Source organism: Humulus lupulus, chromosome 1 (genome assembly GCF_963169125.1).
Source record: "Humulus lupulus chromosome 1, drHumLupu1.1, whole genome shotgun sequence".
In the NCBI taxonomy this organism is placed as follows: Eukaryota; Viridiplantae; Streptophyta; class Magnoliopsida; order Rosales; family Cannabaceae; genus Humulus; species Humulus lupulus.
Window position 1 is genome coordinate 33175269 of NC_084793.1, and position 21510 is coordinate 33196778.

Here is a 21510-nt window from a genome sequence, read left to right on the forward strand (position 1 = left end):
GTGTTATACTACACTTTAGTATAACACATTTTTTGTGTTATACTAAACTTTAGTATAACACACTATTTGTGTTATACTACACTTTAGTATAACACATGTGTTATATTAGCTTAGAGAAACATAATCTTTTTTTACTTACACAAAACTAGGAAAACAAATATGAAAGTTGAAGCCAAATAAGGTAACATAAATAGATTTTTATTAATTACTGAAATGTAATTACAATATTTAGTCTACTAGTCTTAGCTTAAGAAATCATATTACAACATAATTTATGTCCAATTCAGATTCCTTTATCACTAAATATGAAACAAGAAATGTATACAAAAATTAGTGAAATACATTCTTCCATTCTTTACATCAATATCTCGATGGCTTTGCAGTTTCTTTGAAAGTGTTATGCTTCAAAAACAGGTCAGTAAATGCCACCCTCAAGTTCTTAACCTCTCTATCTAATTCACTTGATGTCCTTTGCCTGCAAGATCCTAGAAAATGGAGTAGGATCCACCAAGAACTGAGATAAGTCTACAGATTTGAAGTATCATACAAAAATAAAATTGTAAAACCCACATAGCTCTTACCATTTTCTGAAAGTTTTTTCAAGACTACAGTATGTATTCCATCTTTTAGATACCACAAATTGTCAACAGCAGCAACTATACTTGTAAATAAATGTTTTCAGGTCAGCACAAAACTATAAGTTGCTTACTGGCCAGGTCAGTCAACTAAAGGCTACTGTATTCCACAGCTAAACTCTCAACAGAAATTTAAAAGAATAAATGAATAAAAGTGAATGGTAATGAGACGGACTGAAATAATTCAACACATGTAACCTTGTATCTAGAAACAAATTATACCTGTTAAGTTCACAATCCCTATGAAGACATTTGCAAGACTTGATGGTACTCCCGCTTTCTTAAAAATAGTCGAAGAGAAATAAAATACAACATTTATACCAGATAGTTGTTGTAAAGCAAATAGGGTTGACCCAATAAAAACAACTGCAAAAGGAATGCGTGAATAACAAAGAACTTTCGAAGAAGGAACAAAGAAAACAGATGAACGGAAGTGTAGCATTACAAATTTTGAAAACAAGGAAAAGAATGATACATATTCTTATATAAAATAGATGAATGGAAGCTTAGAATTATAAATTTCACAAACAAATGAAATTACCAATCATACAAGACAGTATCTTATCTATACCTCTAAAATGAGGACCAGATAACAATTCTGAAATCTTAACAGAATCTATGTCATCTCCTCTGTCTAACTTGGCCAGCTCTGTCATTGCTACTTTGACATGTGCTACTCCAAAAAGCTTCTCAAATTCAACTTCCGCTTTAGCAGCTTTTCCTTGCTATCAAATAAAATAATAGTGAGAATGCTATAGGATGTTTTCAATAGAGTCGCTGACATAATTTTCAGATTATGCAAAACACATATTTTTTTAACTAATTTTATGTGTTTTCTGTATTATGTCTACATAGTAGAAAAATAAGTCACTTTCATGTATGTTCTGTTTAAGAATAGGAAAAAAGATACGATAGAGAAAAGGAGAAGGTCTCAGCCAAAGTGAGAAAAATCCCAGGAAATTTATCATTGTTCAAAAAAGAGATGAAATGGATACATAACCAAATGGAACTAACTCTCCTCGTGAAAAGAAAAACAAAATAAAAAAAGTCTAAAGACCATCTTCTTTTTGCTAGTCAAACATAAAGCTGTTATCTTCTGTGCAAAAGATGAATGCATGCAAACCTTGTACAGCCAAGAAGGACTTTCCGCACAGAAAATCATGGTAAGAGCAACTATTGTAGCTGGAATTGTAGATACCCAAAAACAAACGCGCCACCTGAGAAAATAAACTATAATGTACTTTTAAACAATTAAATATATAAAACCAGAGATAGGAAGATCTGGAATTCATCCTTACCAGCCAGCAATATCTTTGACAGGGATTCCAACTAAAAGAGCCCCCATGATCCCAAGGCATGTAGCAATTTGGATTAAGCTTCCATAAGTACCCCTAACAAAAGCAGGTGAAACCTGCCAACGATAAACATTGGAAAAATTGGATGAGATAAAACTACACCTTTGAGATAGTGGAAAAACACACGCCAACACCTGCGAGAAAGATTTAATGGTCCTCGTACCTCAGTTACATAGAGAGCAGCAACAGGAGGTCCCAAACCCATACCAGTCCCAACAAATAACCTTCCTAAAAGCATGCCAGCAAGGGTTTTGCTTGTTGCACTGAAAAATTAAGATTTATCTTTAGAATGGAAGTCTTCAACTGAAGAGTATCAATTATAAGAAATGGATGAAAGAGAGCAATATAACTACTGAGAGCACTTCTATATTTATTTATTTATTTAAAAAAACATAAACTAAACTTGTGTTTAAATATGAAAAGGCCACTAGGAAATTAATTGATGCAAACACATATAAAAAGCTCAAAACTTGACAAACTAAAATCTGTGTATTATACAAAATCAATTTATTAATAATGAATTTTCCCCTTTTTAAATGTAATAGGCTAAATTGACCGATTGGTCAAATTGTTCACTACGTCGTGTGTCAAATCTTAAACAAAGTCAGTGAGCCTATAGATGAAAAGCAAAAAACTACTGCATTTCTTCCCACAAACGAAGGGAGAAAATGAGGATATCATAGCTACATCGTAGGAGTATCAAGGAATGTACCCACCACCATAGAGTAACAAGTGCACATATATGATATATCATAAAGAAATAGTTTCAGAAATGTACAGGAATAGCTCAAAGCCAATCTCAAACCACTATGGTCTTAAGAATAATGTTTGTTAAGTGCTCAATCAGAATGAAATGATTTTGATAGCAGTTGCTTTATGGAACAATTACATGATTCACATCACCTCATAGCATCACCAATAATCATAGGCAGTGCACACAGCTGAAATGCCCTACGACGCCCAAGTCCATCAACAATCCAACCACTGAACAAAGATCCAATAAAGGCTCCACCCAGACATGTACTCACCACCAGACCTGTACATGAAAAATTAAAATGTTATAGAAGAGGAAGCAGACTTCAAATTAAAAGTTGGAGAGCCCACCCAAACGGGGGGAAACGAAGAGGATGAATAATGCATCTCACCTTCTGCCAATGTATTACCACTAAAACCAAGGTCAACATAGATGCTTTCAAGTGGTTCATTTACTCCCCTTCTATTTATATGATACATGTTCCTTTTCATTTACATTCTTAATATCTATGTCATGCATGATTTAGTTATTTTTAGTTTATATCCATACAATAAATGGCATAATGAAAACTTATTTTTATTAAAAGACAATCAGCTTTGGGCACAAGAAATAAGAATGTTTGGATCATGCATAGTATGAGTAGAAAGAGACATCCAAAGTTCAACTTGGCTTGCAACAAGAGGAATAGATATAACATAACCTGCATGTGAAGAAAAAAAGATAGTTGAACAATCACTGCTCGAACTGCGAGAATGCACATTGCTGCAACTAAAGCAGATCTCTTCCATCTCAAAAGGGGCACCTGACATGAAAGGTGTTAAGCTACCAAGTGAGAAACAGATTCTGTAAAGTTTCCACCTTAACCTTTTGTCATTAGGTGACATAAAACTAAGTATATATTTCAAAATATCCGCTGATAAGGCATTGTATATGAAAAATTATGAGATTAGACAAACTCACATTGATTGAATAAGCAGTTCCCAATGCAAAACTGATGAATAGGGCCCAAAATAATGGCCATGACCCAACAATCCATCCAAGGCCAAAACTCTGAAAAATAAAGTGATAGGTAGTCAGAATATTATAGGCTGCAAATACACAATAATAAGTTGACAATATTTTGCACAATACATTAATACAGAAAGCTAATTCCCATACCAGAACAAAAAAGGATGTGACAATCATGACACCAGTTTGAATTGAATATTCCCCTGACGCCAACGGAAGATATGGCTTGTTAACCTGTGATGAAATACGCCATAGATATCTAGAGTTAGACAATCCTTGATGTATCCCATGTAACCATGTAGAATTGTAGATAGTCTCTCTAGAAGAAGAAAAAAATATTAAGGCAAAGAACTAAGAACTGGTGAAGTGACCTTATGCTCAAATGTAAGAATAAAATATATGCATTTTCTTCATTCAAAATTAAGAGAATGTAAGACAGTAAGAGCTAAGAGCTACCTTGTCTATATCAATATCATACAACTGATTCAAACCAACAATGTAAATGTTCATTAAGAAGGCAGCTGCAACAGCCTCAATTGAAAAGATCAAATTCATAAGAACGAAATTCATGGTGTGAATTAAAAAAAAGCAGTTCAAAGTATTTTAAGCTTCACCTCCAACATCCCAGCAAAAAATAATGGTGAAAAGTCTGTAAGCTTCTCGACTGCAAGTAGGGAAACTGAGACTATGCTCAATGCCTGCTTCCAGAAAAAATAGGATGAGTCTCCAAAAATTGATAGGAAACAATATTATCAATAAATTGAAGTTTAAATGAATGAGATTAATATAATGACTATTCTGGGACTGCCCCACTAAATTTAAATAACCTACCGTGCCTATGACTGTATGTGGCCGAGAAAACCTATAGAAAGCATCCAAGGAATCTTTAACGGAGTTCAAAACATTTTTTGGCTCCGATTCAAGAGGTTGTCCATCAGCAGCATTAACCAGGAATCTTTTATTTGGTCTCTGGTAGGATATAGATGTTTCAATGCAATGCTTCAATGAACTGGGTTGTAACCCAGCACAGCAATGTTTTTCTCTCACATTCCAAGCTATAAACCTTGATACATTGTATGCCGCATTTGAACCTGCATTCTCAAAAAAAGAAAAAAAGACATAAAAAAAATCTCACAATTAGCATATTGGAAACTGTTAACTAATTATTCCCATGAACAGAACTTTTTTTTCAAAACCAAAGACAAACATATATCAAAAGCAAAACCTTTTGGAAAAAGTTCATGTTTTCAATCAAGGATAATAGAGGACCTTATTTGACCTGGTTATAGAAAATAACATCATTGAACTTATGTCCCAGCAGTGGGTTATGTCAAAAATCTAATGATTCTAATCAAAGTTTTTAACCAACTGGAAAACCAGTTGATGCAGCACAAGCACAAATGCCAATGCCCTATAATCAGAGAGAGCAACAAAGCTTACAATAAAGCAAGTTTATACGACCCCTTTTACATTGTAGCAAGGTTGTCCATTAGTTACATTTCATCATCAACCATTTTTCAACCCCTTTATTAAAGAATATATATGAACAGTAAACAGAGGAACTCATCCAATTTTATAACGTTTTGGCTAAGTAAGATGTGTGAAGGGAGAAACTTAAGTGATTCGATAAAGGTCCTACAAGAAAAAGGGCCTAAGAAAAAAAGACAAATATGATTTCTGTTATACAAGAAAAAGAAAACATAAAAGTGTGTGAAACGATTCAACCACTGAATTAGAACCAAAAATTAAAAAACAAGATAAACTAATAAGAGAGCCTTTCTAATCACATGAAACTAGAACAAAAAATTAGAGAGTTGCACTTAAAATTTACGAACAACAGGGATTTAAAAAGAAACAACACTACTTTTATTCACTTATACTATTTATATAAAGAAAAAATACAAGGAAGTAGTTACATGATTTATAAGGGCACCAAATTTACCTAATTTCCAGCACAGCTAGGAAGACTCCAAAAATACACCTGGAATTTTAAAAAAAACTCACAATTAGAAAAAACTCCCAATATAAACAAGTTGTAAAATAGTTTCACATCAACACACAATTGTTGCTATCTGTTTTCTCTGCAGTGTCAACATAAACATAGAAGTCTCACTTAGTCTACTAAACAACAGCTTCAAGGTAAACTACCTAAATATCCAAAACTTTACAAACACATCAAACTTACAGAGGTTCCTATCTTGTCTTTTGAAACAAGATCATCGTCCACTAGACTTTGGACAACATCTTTCACGGACTGGGTAATCACACCTTTCTTTGGTCCTAATTTCTCAAGTTCCTTAAGCTGAAACCAACAATAAAATCAAGACAAGTCTTCCATTTTATTATGAAAACAAAGAAAAAAAAACTCAATGCGTTTTAAAAAAAATCATATACTTCTTCGAGGAGATTGTTTATAAATTTATTATTAATATACCATGGTCATGAAATAACCAATAAAAAATTATAGAGCATTACATATATAAAATGGAATGCTCACAAGGAAGAAGTCTTGAGAATCGTAAAATATTTGAAGAATTTTCTCACGCTTCTCTTCCAGCGAAATACCTCTTTTCTTCGACTGTAATAAAAACCAATAATTAAAATTATTAAGAAAAAATATTCTGAATGAATAAAACACTAATTTAAACTGTCGATACTTTATTAAATTATATATAAGAAAGCAAATAAAATGTAGATAATAAGTATGTAATATCACTGAATCAACGACATCTAGAATCTAGATTAATATGAGTATAATAATTGTGTTTGCTCCATCACCACTTGTTCCAACGATGTCCACTGCATCAAGTAAGCCCTCTACTTCTAAACTATGCTTAATCATCGCCCTCGCAAGCCCCACAGTCTGTTTAACCACTAAAATCCATAAGTCATTTCTTTACTTATTTCCTTGAAACATACCCCCAAAAATTCTTTAGTAGAGAACCTACAGCCTATCAAAATTTCTTTGAAAATAAACAATTGCATTGATAACAGTTCTTTCTATCCAAACAACATGGCAATAAGACTTTCAAGAGTCTAAAATCCTGCTTGGACAAACTAAGTTATCTAGTATAAATATTCAGTGCACAACTCTCAACCAAAATGATATTTTAACAATGATGCAAGGTTAGTAAAAAGATTATACAGAAGTAGGTCCTTGTTTTTTTACAATATATAAATATTAAATTTATTTCATCTTAAATTTTAAAGTAATATATTATGTATTCTTTTGTAATATTTTTTTAAAAAAAAAGTCATATATAATTTACCAAATGTAATTCCAGTAAGAAAAAAAAGACTTTTAGTTATTTTTTTTTTTAATTTCATTACATTAGTTAGTCAGTTTTTATGAGTTCTGATTCACAGCCAAAAATTATTAACAATTTAGGGAAAAAGTTTATGGCAGTGTTTCCTAACACGGTGGTAGAAATTAGCAACAGAATAAGACTTAAAAAAATAAAAGTTTACTAACAAATTAACAAAACAAACAAAAATATGAGTAACAAAGTTAACCGGGCATAATCGTATTGTTTTTACCTCAAAAAAACAAAAAACAAAGTAGGGGAAAAACTCAGCCCTCTTCAACTTTTTTTACCATCAAAGAAATTATAGCATAGTCTCCCCTAACCTGAACACCCTACAATCTATGTCTTTGTCCTCAAATTTCTCTGCATATAAAATTTTCTTCCCTAGGTAGACAAATACGCCATATAGCTTCTAAGTTCCCCAGTTGCCTAATGTCATTTTGAGGCGTTAACGTAAATCTTCCTATATATTTTTCTTCCTCTGTTACTATACTCAAAAATTGAAGAAATAAAAACATGGGAAATAAGCCATACATACAAGAATTTTATTCCCTTCCTTCAGATGGTACCTCCATATACTCTCTTCCCACAGATTCTCAATATACACACTTTTAAATCTCTCTAGGCAATAGCAAAGGATTCAAATGATCCTGTGCAATGGCACCAGTCCACTCTGGCCTTCATAGCCTTAGTAATAGACACAGACAATTCAAAACCACATCACAAGTATCTCAAAGCAATAGTTGCCCATGTTTAAGTATCGCAGCTATGCATGAACAAATTAGGTTTTTGCAAGTAAATGAAAACATTTCAAAGAGAACTAGTAAAAGAAAACAAGAAATTCCCATTAGTGAATAAAATACTTAGAACCATCCTCCAAACACAATTTCCCATTAGTAAATTAAATTATAAGTTCAACCCAAGAAAACAGACTTGAAAGCTCAGCAAAAAAAAAAAAAAACAGCCACTAACAAGAAATTATATTGAATTAGTTAATAGTTAATCATAGCTATCCCAATCATAATTAAAAAAAATTAAAAACAAATTGATAACAATTATATTGAAGGAACAATCATAAGTAATTATATTTGAAAACTAAATTTTGCAGCATAAAATTAGTAGTTCCCATAAAAAAAAACTAAAACACAACCTAAAATTTATGCTGGTATACTTATTTTTTCTAATGCAATCTCTCTCAAAACCAAAAAACCTCAAATTACTTGAAAGGCAGCTGGAGAAAGAAGATGGTATATAAATATATATATATGTATATAGACAGAGAAAGGGTGAGATTAGACCTGATGTTTAAGCCCCTGGCAAAGGTTTCCTCATAGGTACGAACCATTTCTTCAGGGGAAGGTTTGTGGTCCTTGGGGAAATCCATGACGATGAGCCAGTGGTTGTAGTCACATCCCTGAATCAAATAAGAAAGCAAATAAAATGTAGATAATAAGTATGTAATATCACTGAATCAACGACATCTAGAATCTAGATTAATATGAGTATAATAATTACTTAGAAGTCATCTAAGATTCAAAGCCATGTATCTTTTCATCAATCAAACAAAGCAGAAAACTAAAGATCGAGAATTAGGGTCCACGCCCCCATTTCCTCTTTAGTTTCTCTAATTTAAGCTTCGATGTTCTTCAAGAACTCAGAAACCCAAGAACTAAAATTGGGATTTTGAGTCATTTTTTCACAACATTTCAACAAATCAGAGGTGAAATTGGTTAACCCAAAGCCTAGGCTATATCAAATCAACATAGAAATGCTAGTTCTACCTATATCAAATCAGAATGAAGAAGAGAGAGAAGAAAGGGAGCTAGAGAGAGAGCAAGGGAAAAGCATTTGGTGATGGTGACGAGAACATTACCTGATTTCAATGTTCAAAGACAGTGGAAGGATCCATCCATCAGCCTTTCTATCTCCACAGCGCTGACCTGCACTTTCCACCTAGTTCATCGACCTCACGAGTCTGATTTGGCCAAAGCCTCCAGGGAAGATCATGCCTCGTATATCGCCTTCGAATGTGGTGTAGATGGTCTTTCGTGAAGGGGAGTGAGAGACCGAGAGAGATAGGTCCGGGAAATGAGACACGGGAAATGGGAAATGAGACACTGGAAATGGGTATACCAGGAAGAGAAATAGAGAAGAAAATGAGATACGGGAGAGTACCAGGAAGTGAAAGAGAGAAGAAAATGAGGGAAATGGGTATACGGGAAATGGGTACACGGGAGTCTACTGTAGAAAAAACTTAGGGATTTGGCGCTATTTTATTTTCCCTTGCCGCCTCAAACTTTTCTAATATACAATAACTCTTTTTAAATAGTATTATAATGATGTGTTATGGTAATGGGTGTTTGGTGTAGTGCGTGTCAGACAAATGCCAACTGACAGCTTATGGCGGCTTATTTTATTACTTTTTCACATGTTATTAGTTTCTCTTTTCACTTTAATTTAACAAAAATAAATAAATAAAATTTGCTCATTCTAGAAAAATCACCACAAATTGTTTTTACCATATATTTCCAATGCCAATCGACAATCATCTTCTTAATAAAATAGCTTATAGGTTGATTAAAAAAATATTTAGATTGAAAATAATAATAGTTAAAAGTCCTACAAAAGTAGTGATAGATAGAGTAAGATAAGACTTGGAAGGGAAATTGGCTTTGTGGGTGTGAATGAATCACATATTAGGATTGGGGTTTGGATTAGTACTGCGTTGACTAGTTGGATGGACCATTAAAAAAAAAAGCCAATTATTGTTCGTAAGCATAGATTAATGATGATATTAATTTGGTCAGACTCAAACACTTGGCGGTTGTTCTCCCACAAATTATTGGAAACCTACTCACTAAATTTTAAGATAAATAATACATTACACTTGGATGGTTCTCATCATGAGTCATGAGGAGGCCAATTCTAGCCACTCAACTTTATTATATTTAATTTAATAAATAATTCATTGGCTATGCTTCTAGCCTTCTACTACTACTACTACGATCTAATCTATCATGCCAATATGAAAAGTATTAGTTTAATTAAGCGGTATCGTTTTATTGAAACTAGGCATGTCTTGTCTCTCCTACTCCATATTCATCAAATGAGAGATATTTGGTAGAGTCAATCAACCTATATAACCCCCAATTAAGGTTGTTACTTCTTGTTTTTCTTTTAGAGAAATACTCGAGAATTTCATTCATGAAAAGCAAATGCTAAGTCTAATACACAATTTTGATAAGCTATTACGGCAAATCAGTACCCCAAAGGGCAAGCAATATCAGCACAAAGGCCTACAAGATCGACAAATAACGACACACACGCCTAAGCTATATCAATAAACACCCTACTATCCAAGATAGTAGACAAAGGAAAATACCAAGGGTACAATCTACCATATCCCATCAAAGGGGAACCATCTAAGAAGAAAAAATATATTCTAAAACAGAAACAAAAACAACAAAATTAGCATCAAAACTAAAAGGGAAGAATGACATTCCAAAATTAGAGGGAAGCTTACTCCACTGTTGCAGACACCGAAGGAGACAAAGTGTCACCAAGTCCTCCATCGCATCGACGCAAAACTAGCAATGGCAGCCCCTCCTCAAGGTGCAAGAAACCCATATTTAAAGGAAAATTTTTATGTTATATGCATGATAACTTAGTGAAAATTTTTAATATATCAACATAAGTTATTATCCCAAATATATGATAATTTCAATTTTTTTAGACAAAAATACCCCTAACATTCAAACACCTATTTTCTTTCTCAATCCAAACTCTCTCTCTAATATATCTCATTCTCTCACTTTCTCACTCTCTCTCTCTCATTCTAATCTTGTAGATCTCGAAAAAATACCAAAATTTAAAAAAAAAGTCATCTAAAACAGACATTTAAGTGAAAAAATATGAACTTCCAAAGTATTCGTCAAATTTCAGTACAGAGCATCGATTTTGCATCGAAAGAGCATCGCTTTGGCCAAAAATAAAGTTTTCATGATTGTATCGCAACAGCATCGAAATACCATCGATTTTGTAGCGAAACATCATCGAAGTACCATTGATTTTGCATCGAAAAAATATCGTTTTGGCAAAAAAAAAAACAAGTTTTTATAATTGCATTGAAAGAGCATCAAAACACCATCAATTTTGCATCGAAAAAGCATTGTTTTGGCCCAAAATCAAGTTTTCATGATTGCATCGTAACAACATTGATGCACCATCGATTTTCCATCGAAACACCATCGATACACCATCGAATTTGCATCAAAACACCATCGATTTTGCATCGAAAAAGCACCGTTTTGGCGAAAAACAAGTTTTCATGTTTGCATCGCAAGAACATCGAAACACCATCGATTTTGCATCGAAAAATCATTGTTTTTGCGAAAAATAAGTTTCATGATTGCATCGCAAGAGCATCGAAATAACATCGATTTTTCATCGAAAATGCATCGTTTTGATGCAATTTAGATGTTGTTTTGATGGTGTTTCGATGCAAAATCGATAGTATTTCGATGCAAAATCGAGGGTGTTACGATGCTCTTGTGATGCAATCTTAAAAACTTATTTTTTGGCCAAAACGATGACTTTTTGATGCAAAATCGATGTGTTTCGATGCCAAATCGATGATATTTCGATGCAAAATCGATGGTGCATCGATGATGTTTCGATGCAATCATGAAAACTTTATTTTTATCCAAAATGATGCTTTTTCGATGCTCTGCACTTAAATTTGACGAAAACTTTTGAGGTTCATATTTTTTCACTCAAATGTCGGTTTTAGATGATTTTTTTTTATAATTTTGGTATTTTTTCGAGATCTACAAGATTAGAATGTTAGAGAGAGTGAGAGAATATGAGATGTTAGAGTGAGAAAATTTGGATTGAGAGAGAAAGTGAGTGTTTGAATGTTAAGGGTATTTTTGTCTAAAAAATTGAAATTGTCATATATTTGGGATAGTAACTTATGTTGGCATACTAAAAAATTTTACTAAGTTATTGTTGACCCTGAATTTGGCCAACTGACATGGAGTCAAATATGCTTGATGTGGACAAACACGTTGGAAAGAATATGATGACGAAATAATAAGGAACACAAAAGTTTATAGTGGTTCGGCCCCAGAATCTGGTAATAGCCTATGTCCACTTAAATTGTTATTGATATAGGATTCAAAGGAGTGATCAAAGAACTAGGGTTCAATGAGTTTCACTAACCTTTGAATAACAAAACAATCTATCAAATAAAATCACTCTAGTCTCAAATGATTCGAAGGCCAAAAGTCCCTTCCTTGAGCTATCTTTCTCTATGTATAGGCTCAAGGGGGATTATATTAATTTGGTACAGATATTCTTTCCTAAATAATTGGATACTCAGGAAATCATGAGAGCCAATTTCGGGATTGACTAAGATCTTATAAAAATATCATGAGGTATGCGGAACCTGCGACCGTACTGGTCGCAGGTAAGCTTCGACGACTTTTTGCTTGTAATATCTCTTCTGGTCGATACCCTAGTAGAATTCCGCCAAGTGTCAGCCACGTGTCCGGGAATCACTTGCCACGTCATTCGTGCCTGTTTTTTGGATAACAGTTATTATGCATATAACATAAAAATTTCCCTATTTAAAGTCCCAGCATCCATCTACCACCAGGCAAGATCCTCGTCGCCCTGTCACAAGACCGCCAAAGGAAGAAGAAAAGTCAGACTGAAAACCTTCAGATATGATGCTTCCAAGCCATTCTTGTAAAACTGAAACCAGCCATCCAAAAGAAACCAAACCACCAAAACTCCTGGCCGGAGACCAACCAACACACCGGAATGCGCGGCCGGAGCTCCAGCAAGAGTAAAAAAAACTCTTTGTTGTCTCGGACTCTTTGTTGTTACTTCTAATTGAGTACTATATTTACTTTGGTATAAATGTTTGCATCTATTGGTCATAAAATCATGTGCCACTTCCTAGCATAAAGAAAAAAAATATGTGTCATTGGACCTGTTTGACATAGCTTTTACTTTTACTTTTAGACATAAGAAGAAGAGAAGTAAAAGTTTGAGCTTTCTAATTCCTGTTTGGATTTATATTCTGAAAAAAACTTTTTTCTTTGTTGAAGAACTTTTCAGAGTGTTTGGTATATACTGCATAAAAGCTCTTATAAAATAAATATTAAATTTAATCTTAAATATAATAATAATAATAATAATAATAATATATGTTATGTCTGAAATCATTTGAAAATTAATAGTTCTTTTGAAGAAAAAAATCTAATTGTATACATATATGAATTAATATTAATTAATAAATAAAAAATCATAAAAATCTAAACATAATTAATAAAAAATCTAAAATTTTAAATTGAATATTCAAATATAAAAATCTAAATGTAGTTAGAGAAAGATATTCTATATATAAAACAATAACAAGAAAAATAAAAACTAAAAGAAATCGTACTTAGATTTTTTTAGAAAAATTAGATAGAATATTTTTTAAGAAAAAAGAAATCGTATTCTATAACTGTTATTTGCACAATTTAGGATAAATATGTAATTTACTTTTTTCTTTTATAAAAAATAAGGGTAAAATGGGTATTATGAAAGATTCATTAAAATAAGAAAATAATTTCCCGTGTTTTTTTAGAAGTTCTTTCTAAAGAAGCTGGTGAGTCATTACTTATCTTAAAAGTTCTTCTAAATTCAAAAAAGTTCTTTCTATATTTCATCCAAACACACTTAAAAATAACTTTAAGACTTCAAAAACTCTTCAAAAGTCATACCAAACGGGCCACTGCCTTAGATTAGACAACCAGAACCTTGTATTAATTATATATATTTAATTTTTTAAGGAATTGTATTATATAATGTTATTCTCTAATATTTTAATTTTTTTTAAAAGAGTACCATTGTGTCATAAGATATGCTAAAAAGAAAAGTGAAAGTTTAACAAATATATATACTAGATACAAGCAATATGCGCGTTTGCTTAGTTTTATTTATAGAATTTATTAATTATTTTTATTAAATTTATATTAATGTTATCTAAATTTCAAATAAATATTCTATTTTAATTAAATAATTTATTTATTTTTATTTAAGTTTTTGGTTGGTTTAATTTTTGAATTTGAGAATGACAACAAGAAATTATATATTATATGTTTAATGTAATATTAAATATTATACGTGGATTTTGAATTTAAGTTTCTTGCTAGTTTTTTTTAAAAAAAATAATTTGTTACTAATTGACAATAGATTATATTATATGTTTAATATGTTATTATTCTAATAAATGAGTTTAATTTTAATTAAATTTATTTAAGTTATAAAATGTATGATTTTATTATTTTTAAATAATTATTATTGTAAAATATCTTATTTTAATTTTTTAATTATTTATTTTAATTTATTTAAGTTTAAGTGTTTACAAACTATAGTTAAATATAATAATATTCTATTAAATATAAGAATATTTTATTAAAGTTAACATTAAATAATAAAAAACTGTTCAAAACAAATTTTTTTTCGTTATCTACACATTTATTATATAGAAAAGATATATTTATATTCTAAAGACATTATTTAGTAAATACTTGAGATGAGATTCATTTATGTGCAACCTATAAATGCATGCCAAGTCATTTAAATTTAGCAATTATTAAATTAATTTTTTAATTGTATCTTAAATAATGTTGAATACAGTTATCTTCATATAGTGTAATATTAAATAAATATGAGAATATGTCATAAATATTATTGTAAAATAAACATAAATTATTTTTTTAAAATTTTGTGTTACTTTTATTTTCAAGATCCAACAAATGCATTTATTAAGTAACAATCTTAATAAATTCCTCTAAAAAAATCTCAATAAATTCCTAAAACACTGATTTTTTTTGTTTTTTGAGAGAGAATCCTAAACACTAGTTGAAAATTAATGTTCTATTTTTTCTTTTTCTTTTCGAGTATAGATTTTAGCATAGATTTATAGCCAAATTTATGTTTATTAATAATCAAAAGACATATATAGGTGCCAAACAAAAATGGTAACTTTATTAATACATCATCTTACTTTTTTTATTTTGAAAGAGAAATTAATACATCATCAATACTTGGATCTTCTAATTTCAATGAATACAAATCATTAATGCCAAATATTACAACTCTTCGTATAGGTACCACCAAAAGTTGTAACTTTTCGTATAAATATATCACCTTTTTCCAATATATTTCTTTTTTTTCCCCCTAACTACATTACAATTTATTTATCTAGCACTAACTTTGGACACTAATTTAGGGAAAAGCTATGCTTTTATTTAATAAATAAAAAAAGATAGCACAAGTATGATAAGAGTATTGGTCCCTGAACTATACCACCTACTATAGTTTGAATTTTCAAAATTTCAATTTGAGCAATTATGTCGTTGAACTTCTAATTTTTTAAAGATTAAGTAGATTTTTTTTAATTAAAGAAAAGTAGTAAAAAAATGTGTTTTATCTGTATATTAAAATCAAAACATAAGCAGTATAATTTAGAAACTAATAGACTTAAATACCCTTCTGTTTTTTTTTTTTTGAAAAAAAAAACCTTACTAAGTTAACTGTAGCTTCGCTGTATTAGGACCGTCCATCAGCGCGTTCAAGAATTTTCACGCGCAAAGCTACTTTCTAGAAATTCAGGGGCATATCCGTCTATTCACAAACAGATCTCTTCCACATGGAACACCTACGAAGCACACAATCCCATTTCAATTACCAAAATCACCCCTCTTCCATACCATTAATTACCATCATATTACAAATGTATGCATAAGTCAATGTGTCAACTCACAAAAGTGAAGGGCTTTTACGTCTTTCCAATGCAAAGCCTCCCAAACGGTCCAAGGGTCACGCGTCGACGTGGAAACGGTCACGTGTTCGTTAAGCCAAAGCCTTGTTAGCGTGTACACATGAAGAACAGTGCTTCTAACCTTAGACTCACACTTGTCCATCGACCAAACTATCTTACCGGTAGCCACCAGTTCCCAAAACCAGACTTTTATAAATTCCGCTTCAACTCCACAACTCCCAAAGTTTCCCCTTTCCACCAAATACAAAGTCCGAAGAAAAGAAATTGCGAGAAAATCTTTACAATTATATATAAAAAAAAAACTGATCGTTTACTTCTGTGTGATCTTTTTTGATCGGAAAAGGCTATATTTTTATACTGGGTATGATTGTTGGAGAAGATGGGAGCTGAAGCAGAGGTTGTTTGTCAGCAGAGCGTGCCTGTTTTGGAGGTCAAGTATTTTGCAAAAGGAACAAATGTTTGTGAGGTCATTGAATTACCTGTACCTCAAACCCTTTCTCCCAAGAGCTTTGATAAGATCAAGACTTCGGATTTGGTCTCTGTTGATTTAGCCAAGTCTCAGGAGGTAAGTGAGTTCTTGTTATGAATCTTTGATGGATTTTGTGTTTGTAGAACTTGGAATCTGGTGTTGATTGACAACAATAATCTTGATTTTTCAGAATGTTAAAGTTGTGGAGAAAATCCCTGATATGGGTCCTGACTCGGCTGTGATGCAGCAATTTGTACCCTGCATCCGTTCTGGTAGCTTTGCCGATATTGGACCCCGAAGATACATGGAAGATGAGCATATACGTATAGATGATCTATCTTCACACTTGGGATCCCTTTTTCAATTTCCCACACCAAGTGCTTTCTATGGGGTAATTTACTCTACTTTCCTTTTCTTTTGATGGGTTTAGTTTTGTTTGTTAGTTCCATAGTTGACCGACTTATGTATGATTATGGTTATAATTATGTTGCTCAGGTGTTTGATGGTCATGGAGGTCCTGAAGCTGCAGCTTTTATCAAGAAAAATGCAATGAGGATCTTCTTTGAAGATGCCAAACTCCCCCAGACAGCCGAAGTTGATGAGATCTTCTCAGGAGAGCTTCAGAACTCACTGCGCAAAGCTTTTCATCTGGCTGACCTTGCTTTGGCTGATGATTGTAATGTTAACAGTTCTTCTGGGACGACTGCACTCACTGCTATGATATTTGGCAGGTACATTTTTCTTATTTTTGAGCCATTTGTAACATAGTTATGGGCAAAGTAATCTAAATGATTGTTTAAGCAAATCTAAAATTACATTGATCAATCCATAAAAACGATCCTGAAGGTTGTTCAAGCGACTCTACATTAATTTACACCGAGTTTTTCTTGGGGAAATTTGCCAAACTAACATTATGAAAGACTGAAATTCGCAAAATAATCTGCTTGAGGAATTGGGGCACTGCTTGAGCAATCCATTTTAACATGGTTTTTTATTTCAGGCTGTTGATGGTAGCCAATGCTGGCGACTGCCGAGCGGTTCTTTGCAGAAAAGGAGAGGCGATTGACATGTCTCAAGACCACAGGCCAATTCATCCTCCGGAGAGGAGACGGGTTGAGGAATTGGGTGGCTACATTGATGACGGTTATCTGAATGGTGTGTTATCAGTGAGTCGTGCCTTAGGCGACTGGGATATGAAGTTCCCACGCGGTTCTCCTTCGCCTCTAATCTCAGAGCCAGAGTTTCAGCAAATAATTCTTACAGAGGATGATGAGTTTCTAATTATGGGGTGTGATGGCATCTGGGATGTGATGTCAAGTCAGCATGCGGTGAGCCTTGTTAGGCGCGGGCTGAGAAGGCATGATGACCCGAATCAGTGTGCCAGAGACCTTGTTATGGAGGCTTTGCGCCTCAGCACGTTTGACAACCTGACTGTGATTGTTGTATGCTTCACTCCACTTGATCACCGGGAGGTATCACCTCGGCAGCAGCGGAGACTACGCTGCTGCAGCCTCTCTGCGGAGGCCCTGTGTAGCTTGAGGAACCTCTTGGACGGTGGCAGCGACAGTCGTTGAATCGCTTTAAACTACTTCCTTTTTTCAAATAAAAGTCTCTCTTTCTAGGCAAAGGGAGACTATATGTTCACTGTTTTTTTGGCTGCTTCAGTTATGTGAGAGAAAAAGCAGCTGCCAGTTTTGTAGGTGTTGTGTGTGAGAGCCATTCACATGGTGCTCACAGAATCGATGTAAATAGTCCGCGGCCGGTGGAGGAGGGTGGGTGGTGTAAAGTTATGGGTGTATTCTTTTAGAAACGGTTTCCCATCAATGCCTACAATTTCAATTCTTTTGTGTGTATCTTATGTTACGCTGTACATTCTCAATAAAAGTTGCCCCTTTTGCTGCATTATATGAAAAGTTGCATTGATCTTCTTATGTTAGTAACTAGAAATGTAAGTAAACCAAACATTTGATGAAATTGTTTGTATATTATTTTACTTGTAGCAAAGTTTGTACAAGCGTATGCCCAATAAGAGAAGGGGCAAGAATACAATAATACCATTTGCAAATCATATCAGTAAAACGTACTATCTTCAGCCACATTTATCTGCATCAGAGAAACTCCATATTTGGCAAAGTTCCACATCAATGTTTCAAGTCTTCGAGTAGCTTTTCACAAATGTTGCAAACCGTTCTAAACCGCGTTGAAGTAGGCTTTCAAGAAATGGTTGCAGAGCCTGGATAATATTAAAAACAAAAAACACAAAAAAGGATTAGTGCAGCCTGCAGGAAACTTCGAGAGGTAGAGTGCAGACAAATGCAGGAAACTTCATTAGTACATACAAATTCATCATACGGTAAAATTGTCCTTCTATGGTCTCCATTAGAGAACAAAAAAGGAAGAAAATTTGAGCACATTTAAAAATAGAGTTAGAATACTTACTGATGCTACCGGACTCAAAATTTGAGGTACTTCGTATGACACTGTTAACTGAAAGAGAAATATTAAGAGATAAAAGTGAGTAACACAAGAGGAAGAGACAGAAGAGACCAAAAAGAATTATAAGAACAGTATCATATACTTGATAAGGAAATAAATGCAAAAACAATAATTTTTTTGCATATTGTATAAACCAGTCTTACTTCTACTATGCATGATGAAGGACCCTTTGGAAAAAATCGAACAGCACCTCTGCAAGGCAAGATATCAGTTTATCAAGATTCTAAGCATTTAATAAAATGAACTACTATCCATTACAAGGAATATGCAAAATTTGATGGTAGCTCAATTTAGTTTGAAATAAAATTTTATATTAAAGCAAAATTCTCAACTTGTAAATGTGGTCCATTATAATAACTGAGATAATCAAATAAAGCAATAGCACAAAATTCCACACAGATACAAATGCTAGAAAGATATGGCCACTGATAATTTAATAAATGCAGGACTTTCTGGAGGGCAAATCAATATAATTAGTTTACAACTGTGCTCATTGTCGATTTCCCATGTCTAACTACAAAAATGGCAATGGATTCTAGCTCTAAGATCAAATAAATTGTTATTGTACCCCAGCTATTAAAAGGTGCAAAGGTTTTTTCCCAATGGTTTATTCTCTACTGCTGTATTTCATAAAGCTTTGTACCAATATGATTATGCTTGAGAAAAAAATGATATTAAAGCACGAAGTTTGCTACAACTACCTGTTAGGAAGACCCTCCATAGATCTCCAGTGAATTTTCTGATTTGGAATGGGCTATAAGAAGGTAAAACACACCACAATTTGATTAAAAACAACAAAAGAAAAGAAAATGCAGAATGAGATAATCAAGATAAAACTATGAAGGAAAAAGAAATAAAGGGAGGGGAGTATATGATCCTTGCCTGCATATTTTTAGCAAGCCACGAAAATTCAATATCACGGCCAAAAGCTTTATACTTCAGTGACCACCGTGATAGATCAGGCTTGTCTTCCAAAATCTAACAGACCACACCCAGATGTTAATTTTTGTGAAAAAAAAACCCACAAATTTGAAACTATGGACTATGATAAGCTAAACCGAAAAAAATGTTTTCCCCTGAAACTAGGCTCTCCGCCTAACCCTACAATAGTATGCAGGAGGAACTCGAATCTCAGAACTAGTAGGAACAACTACATATTTGACCAATTGAGCTACCTAAACAGGCTAAACTCCTCTTGGGTTAAAAATGTAGGCGACATTATTCCCACGCAATGAAACAACTGTCAAATAGTACTAATAGAAGAAAGTCACCCCAGAGACATAATTAGTTTGCATCCAAATTTTGCTTTCTTTCCAGATTTAGTGTACTTGGCCAAAAAAAACCAACTGTGACTATACATATGGGCGTAAAAGTGACCTTGATAGCTAAAAAATTTCCAATTTCATCACAAACACAACATTTAATAAAGAAAAACAGCAACTTGAAGATAGAAACTTTAAAATTGAATCTTTACATGTCCTAAGCTAATGTTGTTCGGATTCTAAGAAGGAGATTTAAAGAGTATGTTTTAATTTCTATGAAGCGCACCGTTACAGTTGAAATAAAGGGCATCCAACGAGGAATGGCTTCACGGTCAGAGTAACATTTATAGGCAACTGAAGCAGGCACGTCCATTTCCCTCTTAACACTGCATTGGAATATGTTTTTCTAGTTAATAATAGCTGGCAGTTTGAGCTCACATTCTTACTAGATACTGTTTTAGCACATCAAATGTTAATCACTACAGTAAAGACCGACACAAAATAAAACATGGGCATATATGACTGAATCCTTCGAGCCTCCGAGGAACTTATAAATAATAAACAACTGCATAAAGTGTTCTTTTCCCAGTAGTTTGAATATTACTATAAAAGAAAGAGCAAAATAGTAAAACTTTTAGAGAAGGGATTGGAATTACGTGCAATCCTGCCACTCCATGACAGGGGAAAAAGGTCTGACGCCAGTGAGGATCGAGCTTCGGTTGACAGAACCAGGTGGGATTTTGAAGAGAAGCCTGTTAAGCGATGGCGATGGCCTTAATCTTAAGCTTAGAAAGGAGGCTCTTGCCGAAGTGGGTGTGGCGCCAAAGAGAGTTGGAGTTCTGGTGGAAAGGAAGGTGGGTGCTATGGCGGTTGAGGAAGAAGAAGAGGACATGGCCAAAACAGTGAGTGTTACAGAGTCAACTCAACCGGAAGTTTGGGAGTATGATTTTCTCCGGTTGAATAAAATGGTCGCCTCGCCACGCTGTTAATCTCTCCTTGGCTGTAAGAATACGATTAAGGAACACCGTAAATCACGAGATTCATTTCTCTCTCTTTTTGTTTTCCGAATAATAACTGGGCCAAACTTCTAAAGGCTCGGCCCACTTTATATAAGTCCCATTTTTATTTAGAAATGGGCTCATGTTAAAGGCCTTGTGCTTTTTTCACGTACAAGAATGAAATAGAGAGAAAATAATAAAAATATGAGGATTTTTAAAAAATATGGCTTTTTAGCCATCAATGTGAAAAAATATGGGAGTTCAACTTTCTTTAATTTGTATGGGAAAATTTAATTAAGAAAACTTAGTTTATAGAAAAACTAATCTCATATTGGAAATCATAATTAATCAAAACAAATGAGCAAAAGGAGAGGTACTATAGTAATTAA

General features: G+C 33.1%; 5 protein-coding genes and 1 long non-coding RNA gene across 6 annotated transcripts; 1 reads left to right on the forward strand and 5 right to left on the reverse strand.

The window, feature by feature from the left end:
* Window positions 1–262: 262 nt before the first annotated feature.
* Window positions 263–3223, reverse strand: LOC133811944 (probable plastidic glucose transporter 2). The gene is made up of 9 exons (XM_062246250.1): window positions 3136–3223; window positions 2894–3026; window positions 2154–2253; window positions 1934–2046; window positions 1759–1852; window positions 1207–1360; window positions 858–1001; window positions 582–656; window positions 263–485 (listed from the first exon to the last, which is right to left on the reverse strand). The coding sequence occupies exons 1-9, from the start codon at window positions 3221–3223 to the stop codon at window positions 361–363; spliced, it is 1026 nt and encodes a 341-aa protein (XP_062102234.1). The 3' UTR covers window positions 263–360.
* On the reverse strand, window positions 3206–5256 carry LOC133812088 (homogentisate phytyltransferase 1, chloroplastic-like). The gene is made up of 7 exons (XM_062246261.1): window positions 5250–5256; window positions 4584–4882; window positions 4367–4450; window positions 4209–4283; window positions 3903–3986; window positions 3705–3794; window positions 3206–3546 (listed from the first exon to the last, which is right to left on the reverse strand). The coding sequence occupies exons 1-7, from the start codon at window positions 5254–5256 to the stop codon at window positions 3277–3279; spliced, it is 909 nt and encodes a 302-aa protein (XP_062102245.1). The 3' UTR covers window positions 3206–3276.
* Window positions 5257–5694: 438 nt separating this feature from the next.
* Window positions 5695–7632, reverse strand: LOC133812245 (meiotic nuclear division protein 1 homolog). The gene is made up of 4 exons (XM_062246272.1): window positions 7627–7632; window positions 6250–6330; window positions 5938–6054; window positions 5695–5733 (listed from the first exon to the last, which is right to left on the reverse strand). The coding sequence occupies exons 1-4, from the start codon at window positions 7630–7632 to the stop codon at window positions 5695–5697; spliced, it is 243 nt and encodes an 80-aa protein (XP_062102256.1).
* A 393-nt stretch (window positions 7633–8025) lies between these two features.
* On the reverse strand, window positions 8026–9423 carry LOC133822117 (uncharacterized). The gene is made up of 2 exons (XR_009887809.1): window positions 8931–9423; window positions 8026–8471 (listed from the first exon to the last, which is right to left on the reverse strand). It is a non-coding gene; the product is annotated as an uncharacterized LOC133822117 (long non-coding RNA).
* A 6679-nt stretch (window positions 9424–16102) lies between these two features.
* On the forward strand, window positions 16103–18278 carry LOC133790605 (probable protein phosphatase 2C 49). Its single transcript, XM_062228292.1, has 4 exons — window positions 16103–16461; window positions 16556–16756; window positions 16861–17096; window positions 17366–18278. The coding sequence occupies exons 1-4, from the start codon at window positions 16276–16278 to the stop codon at window positions 17937–17939; spliced, it is 1197 nt and encodes a 398-aa protein (XP_062084276.1). The 5' UTR covers window positions 16103–16275; the 3' UTR covers window positions 17940–18278.
* Window positions 18279–18329: 51 nt separating this feature from the next.
* On the reverse strand, window positions 18330–21147 carry LOC133790614 (uncharacterized). Its single transcript, XM_062228304.1, has 7 exons — window positions 20780–21147; window positions 20410–20509; window positions 19744–19839; window positions 19563–19615; window positions 19005–19053; window positions 18805–18852; window positions 18330–18598 (listed from the first exon to the last, which is right to left on the reverse strand). Exons 1-7 carry the CDS (start codon window positions 21013–21015, stop codon window positions 18515–18517), a joined length of 666 nt encoding a protein of 221 aa, XP_062084288.1. The 5' UTR covers window positions 21016–21147; the 3' UTR covers window positions 18330–18514.
* Window positions 21148–21510: the final 363 nt, after the last annotated feature.

Bases quoted from the DNA above. Each gene is read 5' to 3' on its own strand.
- LOC133811944 (XM_062246250.1), bottom strand. From the start codon at position 3,223: ATGTATCATATAAATAGAAGGGGAGTAAATGAACCACTTGAAAGCATC. The intron at 2,047-2,153 runs GTACGAGGACCA...TATCGTTGGCAG, and splicing joins CTGCTCTCTATGTAACTGAG to GTTTCACCTGCTTTTGTTAG. The intron at 657-857 runs GTATAATTTGTT...TTACAAGTATAG, and splicing joins AGGGATTGTGAACTTAACAG to TTGCTGCTGTTGACAATTTG.
- LOC133812088 (XM_062246261.1), bottom strand. The intron at 4,284-4,366 runs GTGAAGCTTAAA...TTTTCAATTGAG, and splicing joins TTTTTGCTGGGATGTTGGAG to GCTGTTGCAGCTGCCTTCTT. The intron at 3,795-3,902 runs GTATGGGAATTA...TTTATTTTTCAG, and splicing joins TCACATCCTTTTTTGTTCTG to AGTTTTGGCCTTGGATGGAT.
- LOC133812245 (XM_062246272.1), bottom strand. The intron at 6,055-6,249 runs GTGAGCATTCCA...TGTTGGTTTCAG, and splicing joins ATTCTCAAGACTTCTTCCTT to CTTAAGGAACTTGAGAAATT. The intron at 5,734-5,937 runs GTAAGTTTGATG...TTAAAATTCCAG, and splicing joins AAGACAAGATAGGAACCTCT to GTGTATTTTTGGAGTCTTCC.
- LOC133790605 (XM_062228292.1), top strand. From the start codon at position 16,276: ATGGGAGCTGAAGCAGAGGTTGTTTGTCAGCAGAGCGTGCCTGTTTTG. The intron at 16,757-16,860 runs GTAATTTACTCT...TATGTTGCTCAG, and splicing joins CACCAAGTGCTTTCTATGGG to GTGTTTGATGGTCATGGAGG. The intron at 17,097-17,365 runs GTACATTTTTCT...TTTTTATTTCAG, and splicing joins ACTGCTATGATATTTGGCAG to GCTGTTGATGGTAGCCAATG.
- LOC133790614 (XM_062228304.1), bottom strand. From the start codon at position 21,015: ATGTCCTCTTCTTCTTCCTCAACCGCCATAGCACCCACCTTCCTTTCC. The intron at 19,616-19,743 runs GCAAGGATCATA...ACCTTCTTATAG, and splicing joins GGCTTGCTAAAAATATGCAG to CCCATTCCAAATCAGAAAAT. The intron at 18,853-19,004 runs GTAAGACTGGTT...TTTCTCTTTCAG, and splicing joins CTTCATCATGCATAGTAGAA to TTAACAGTGTCATACGAAGT.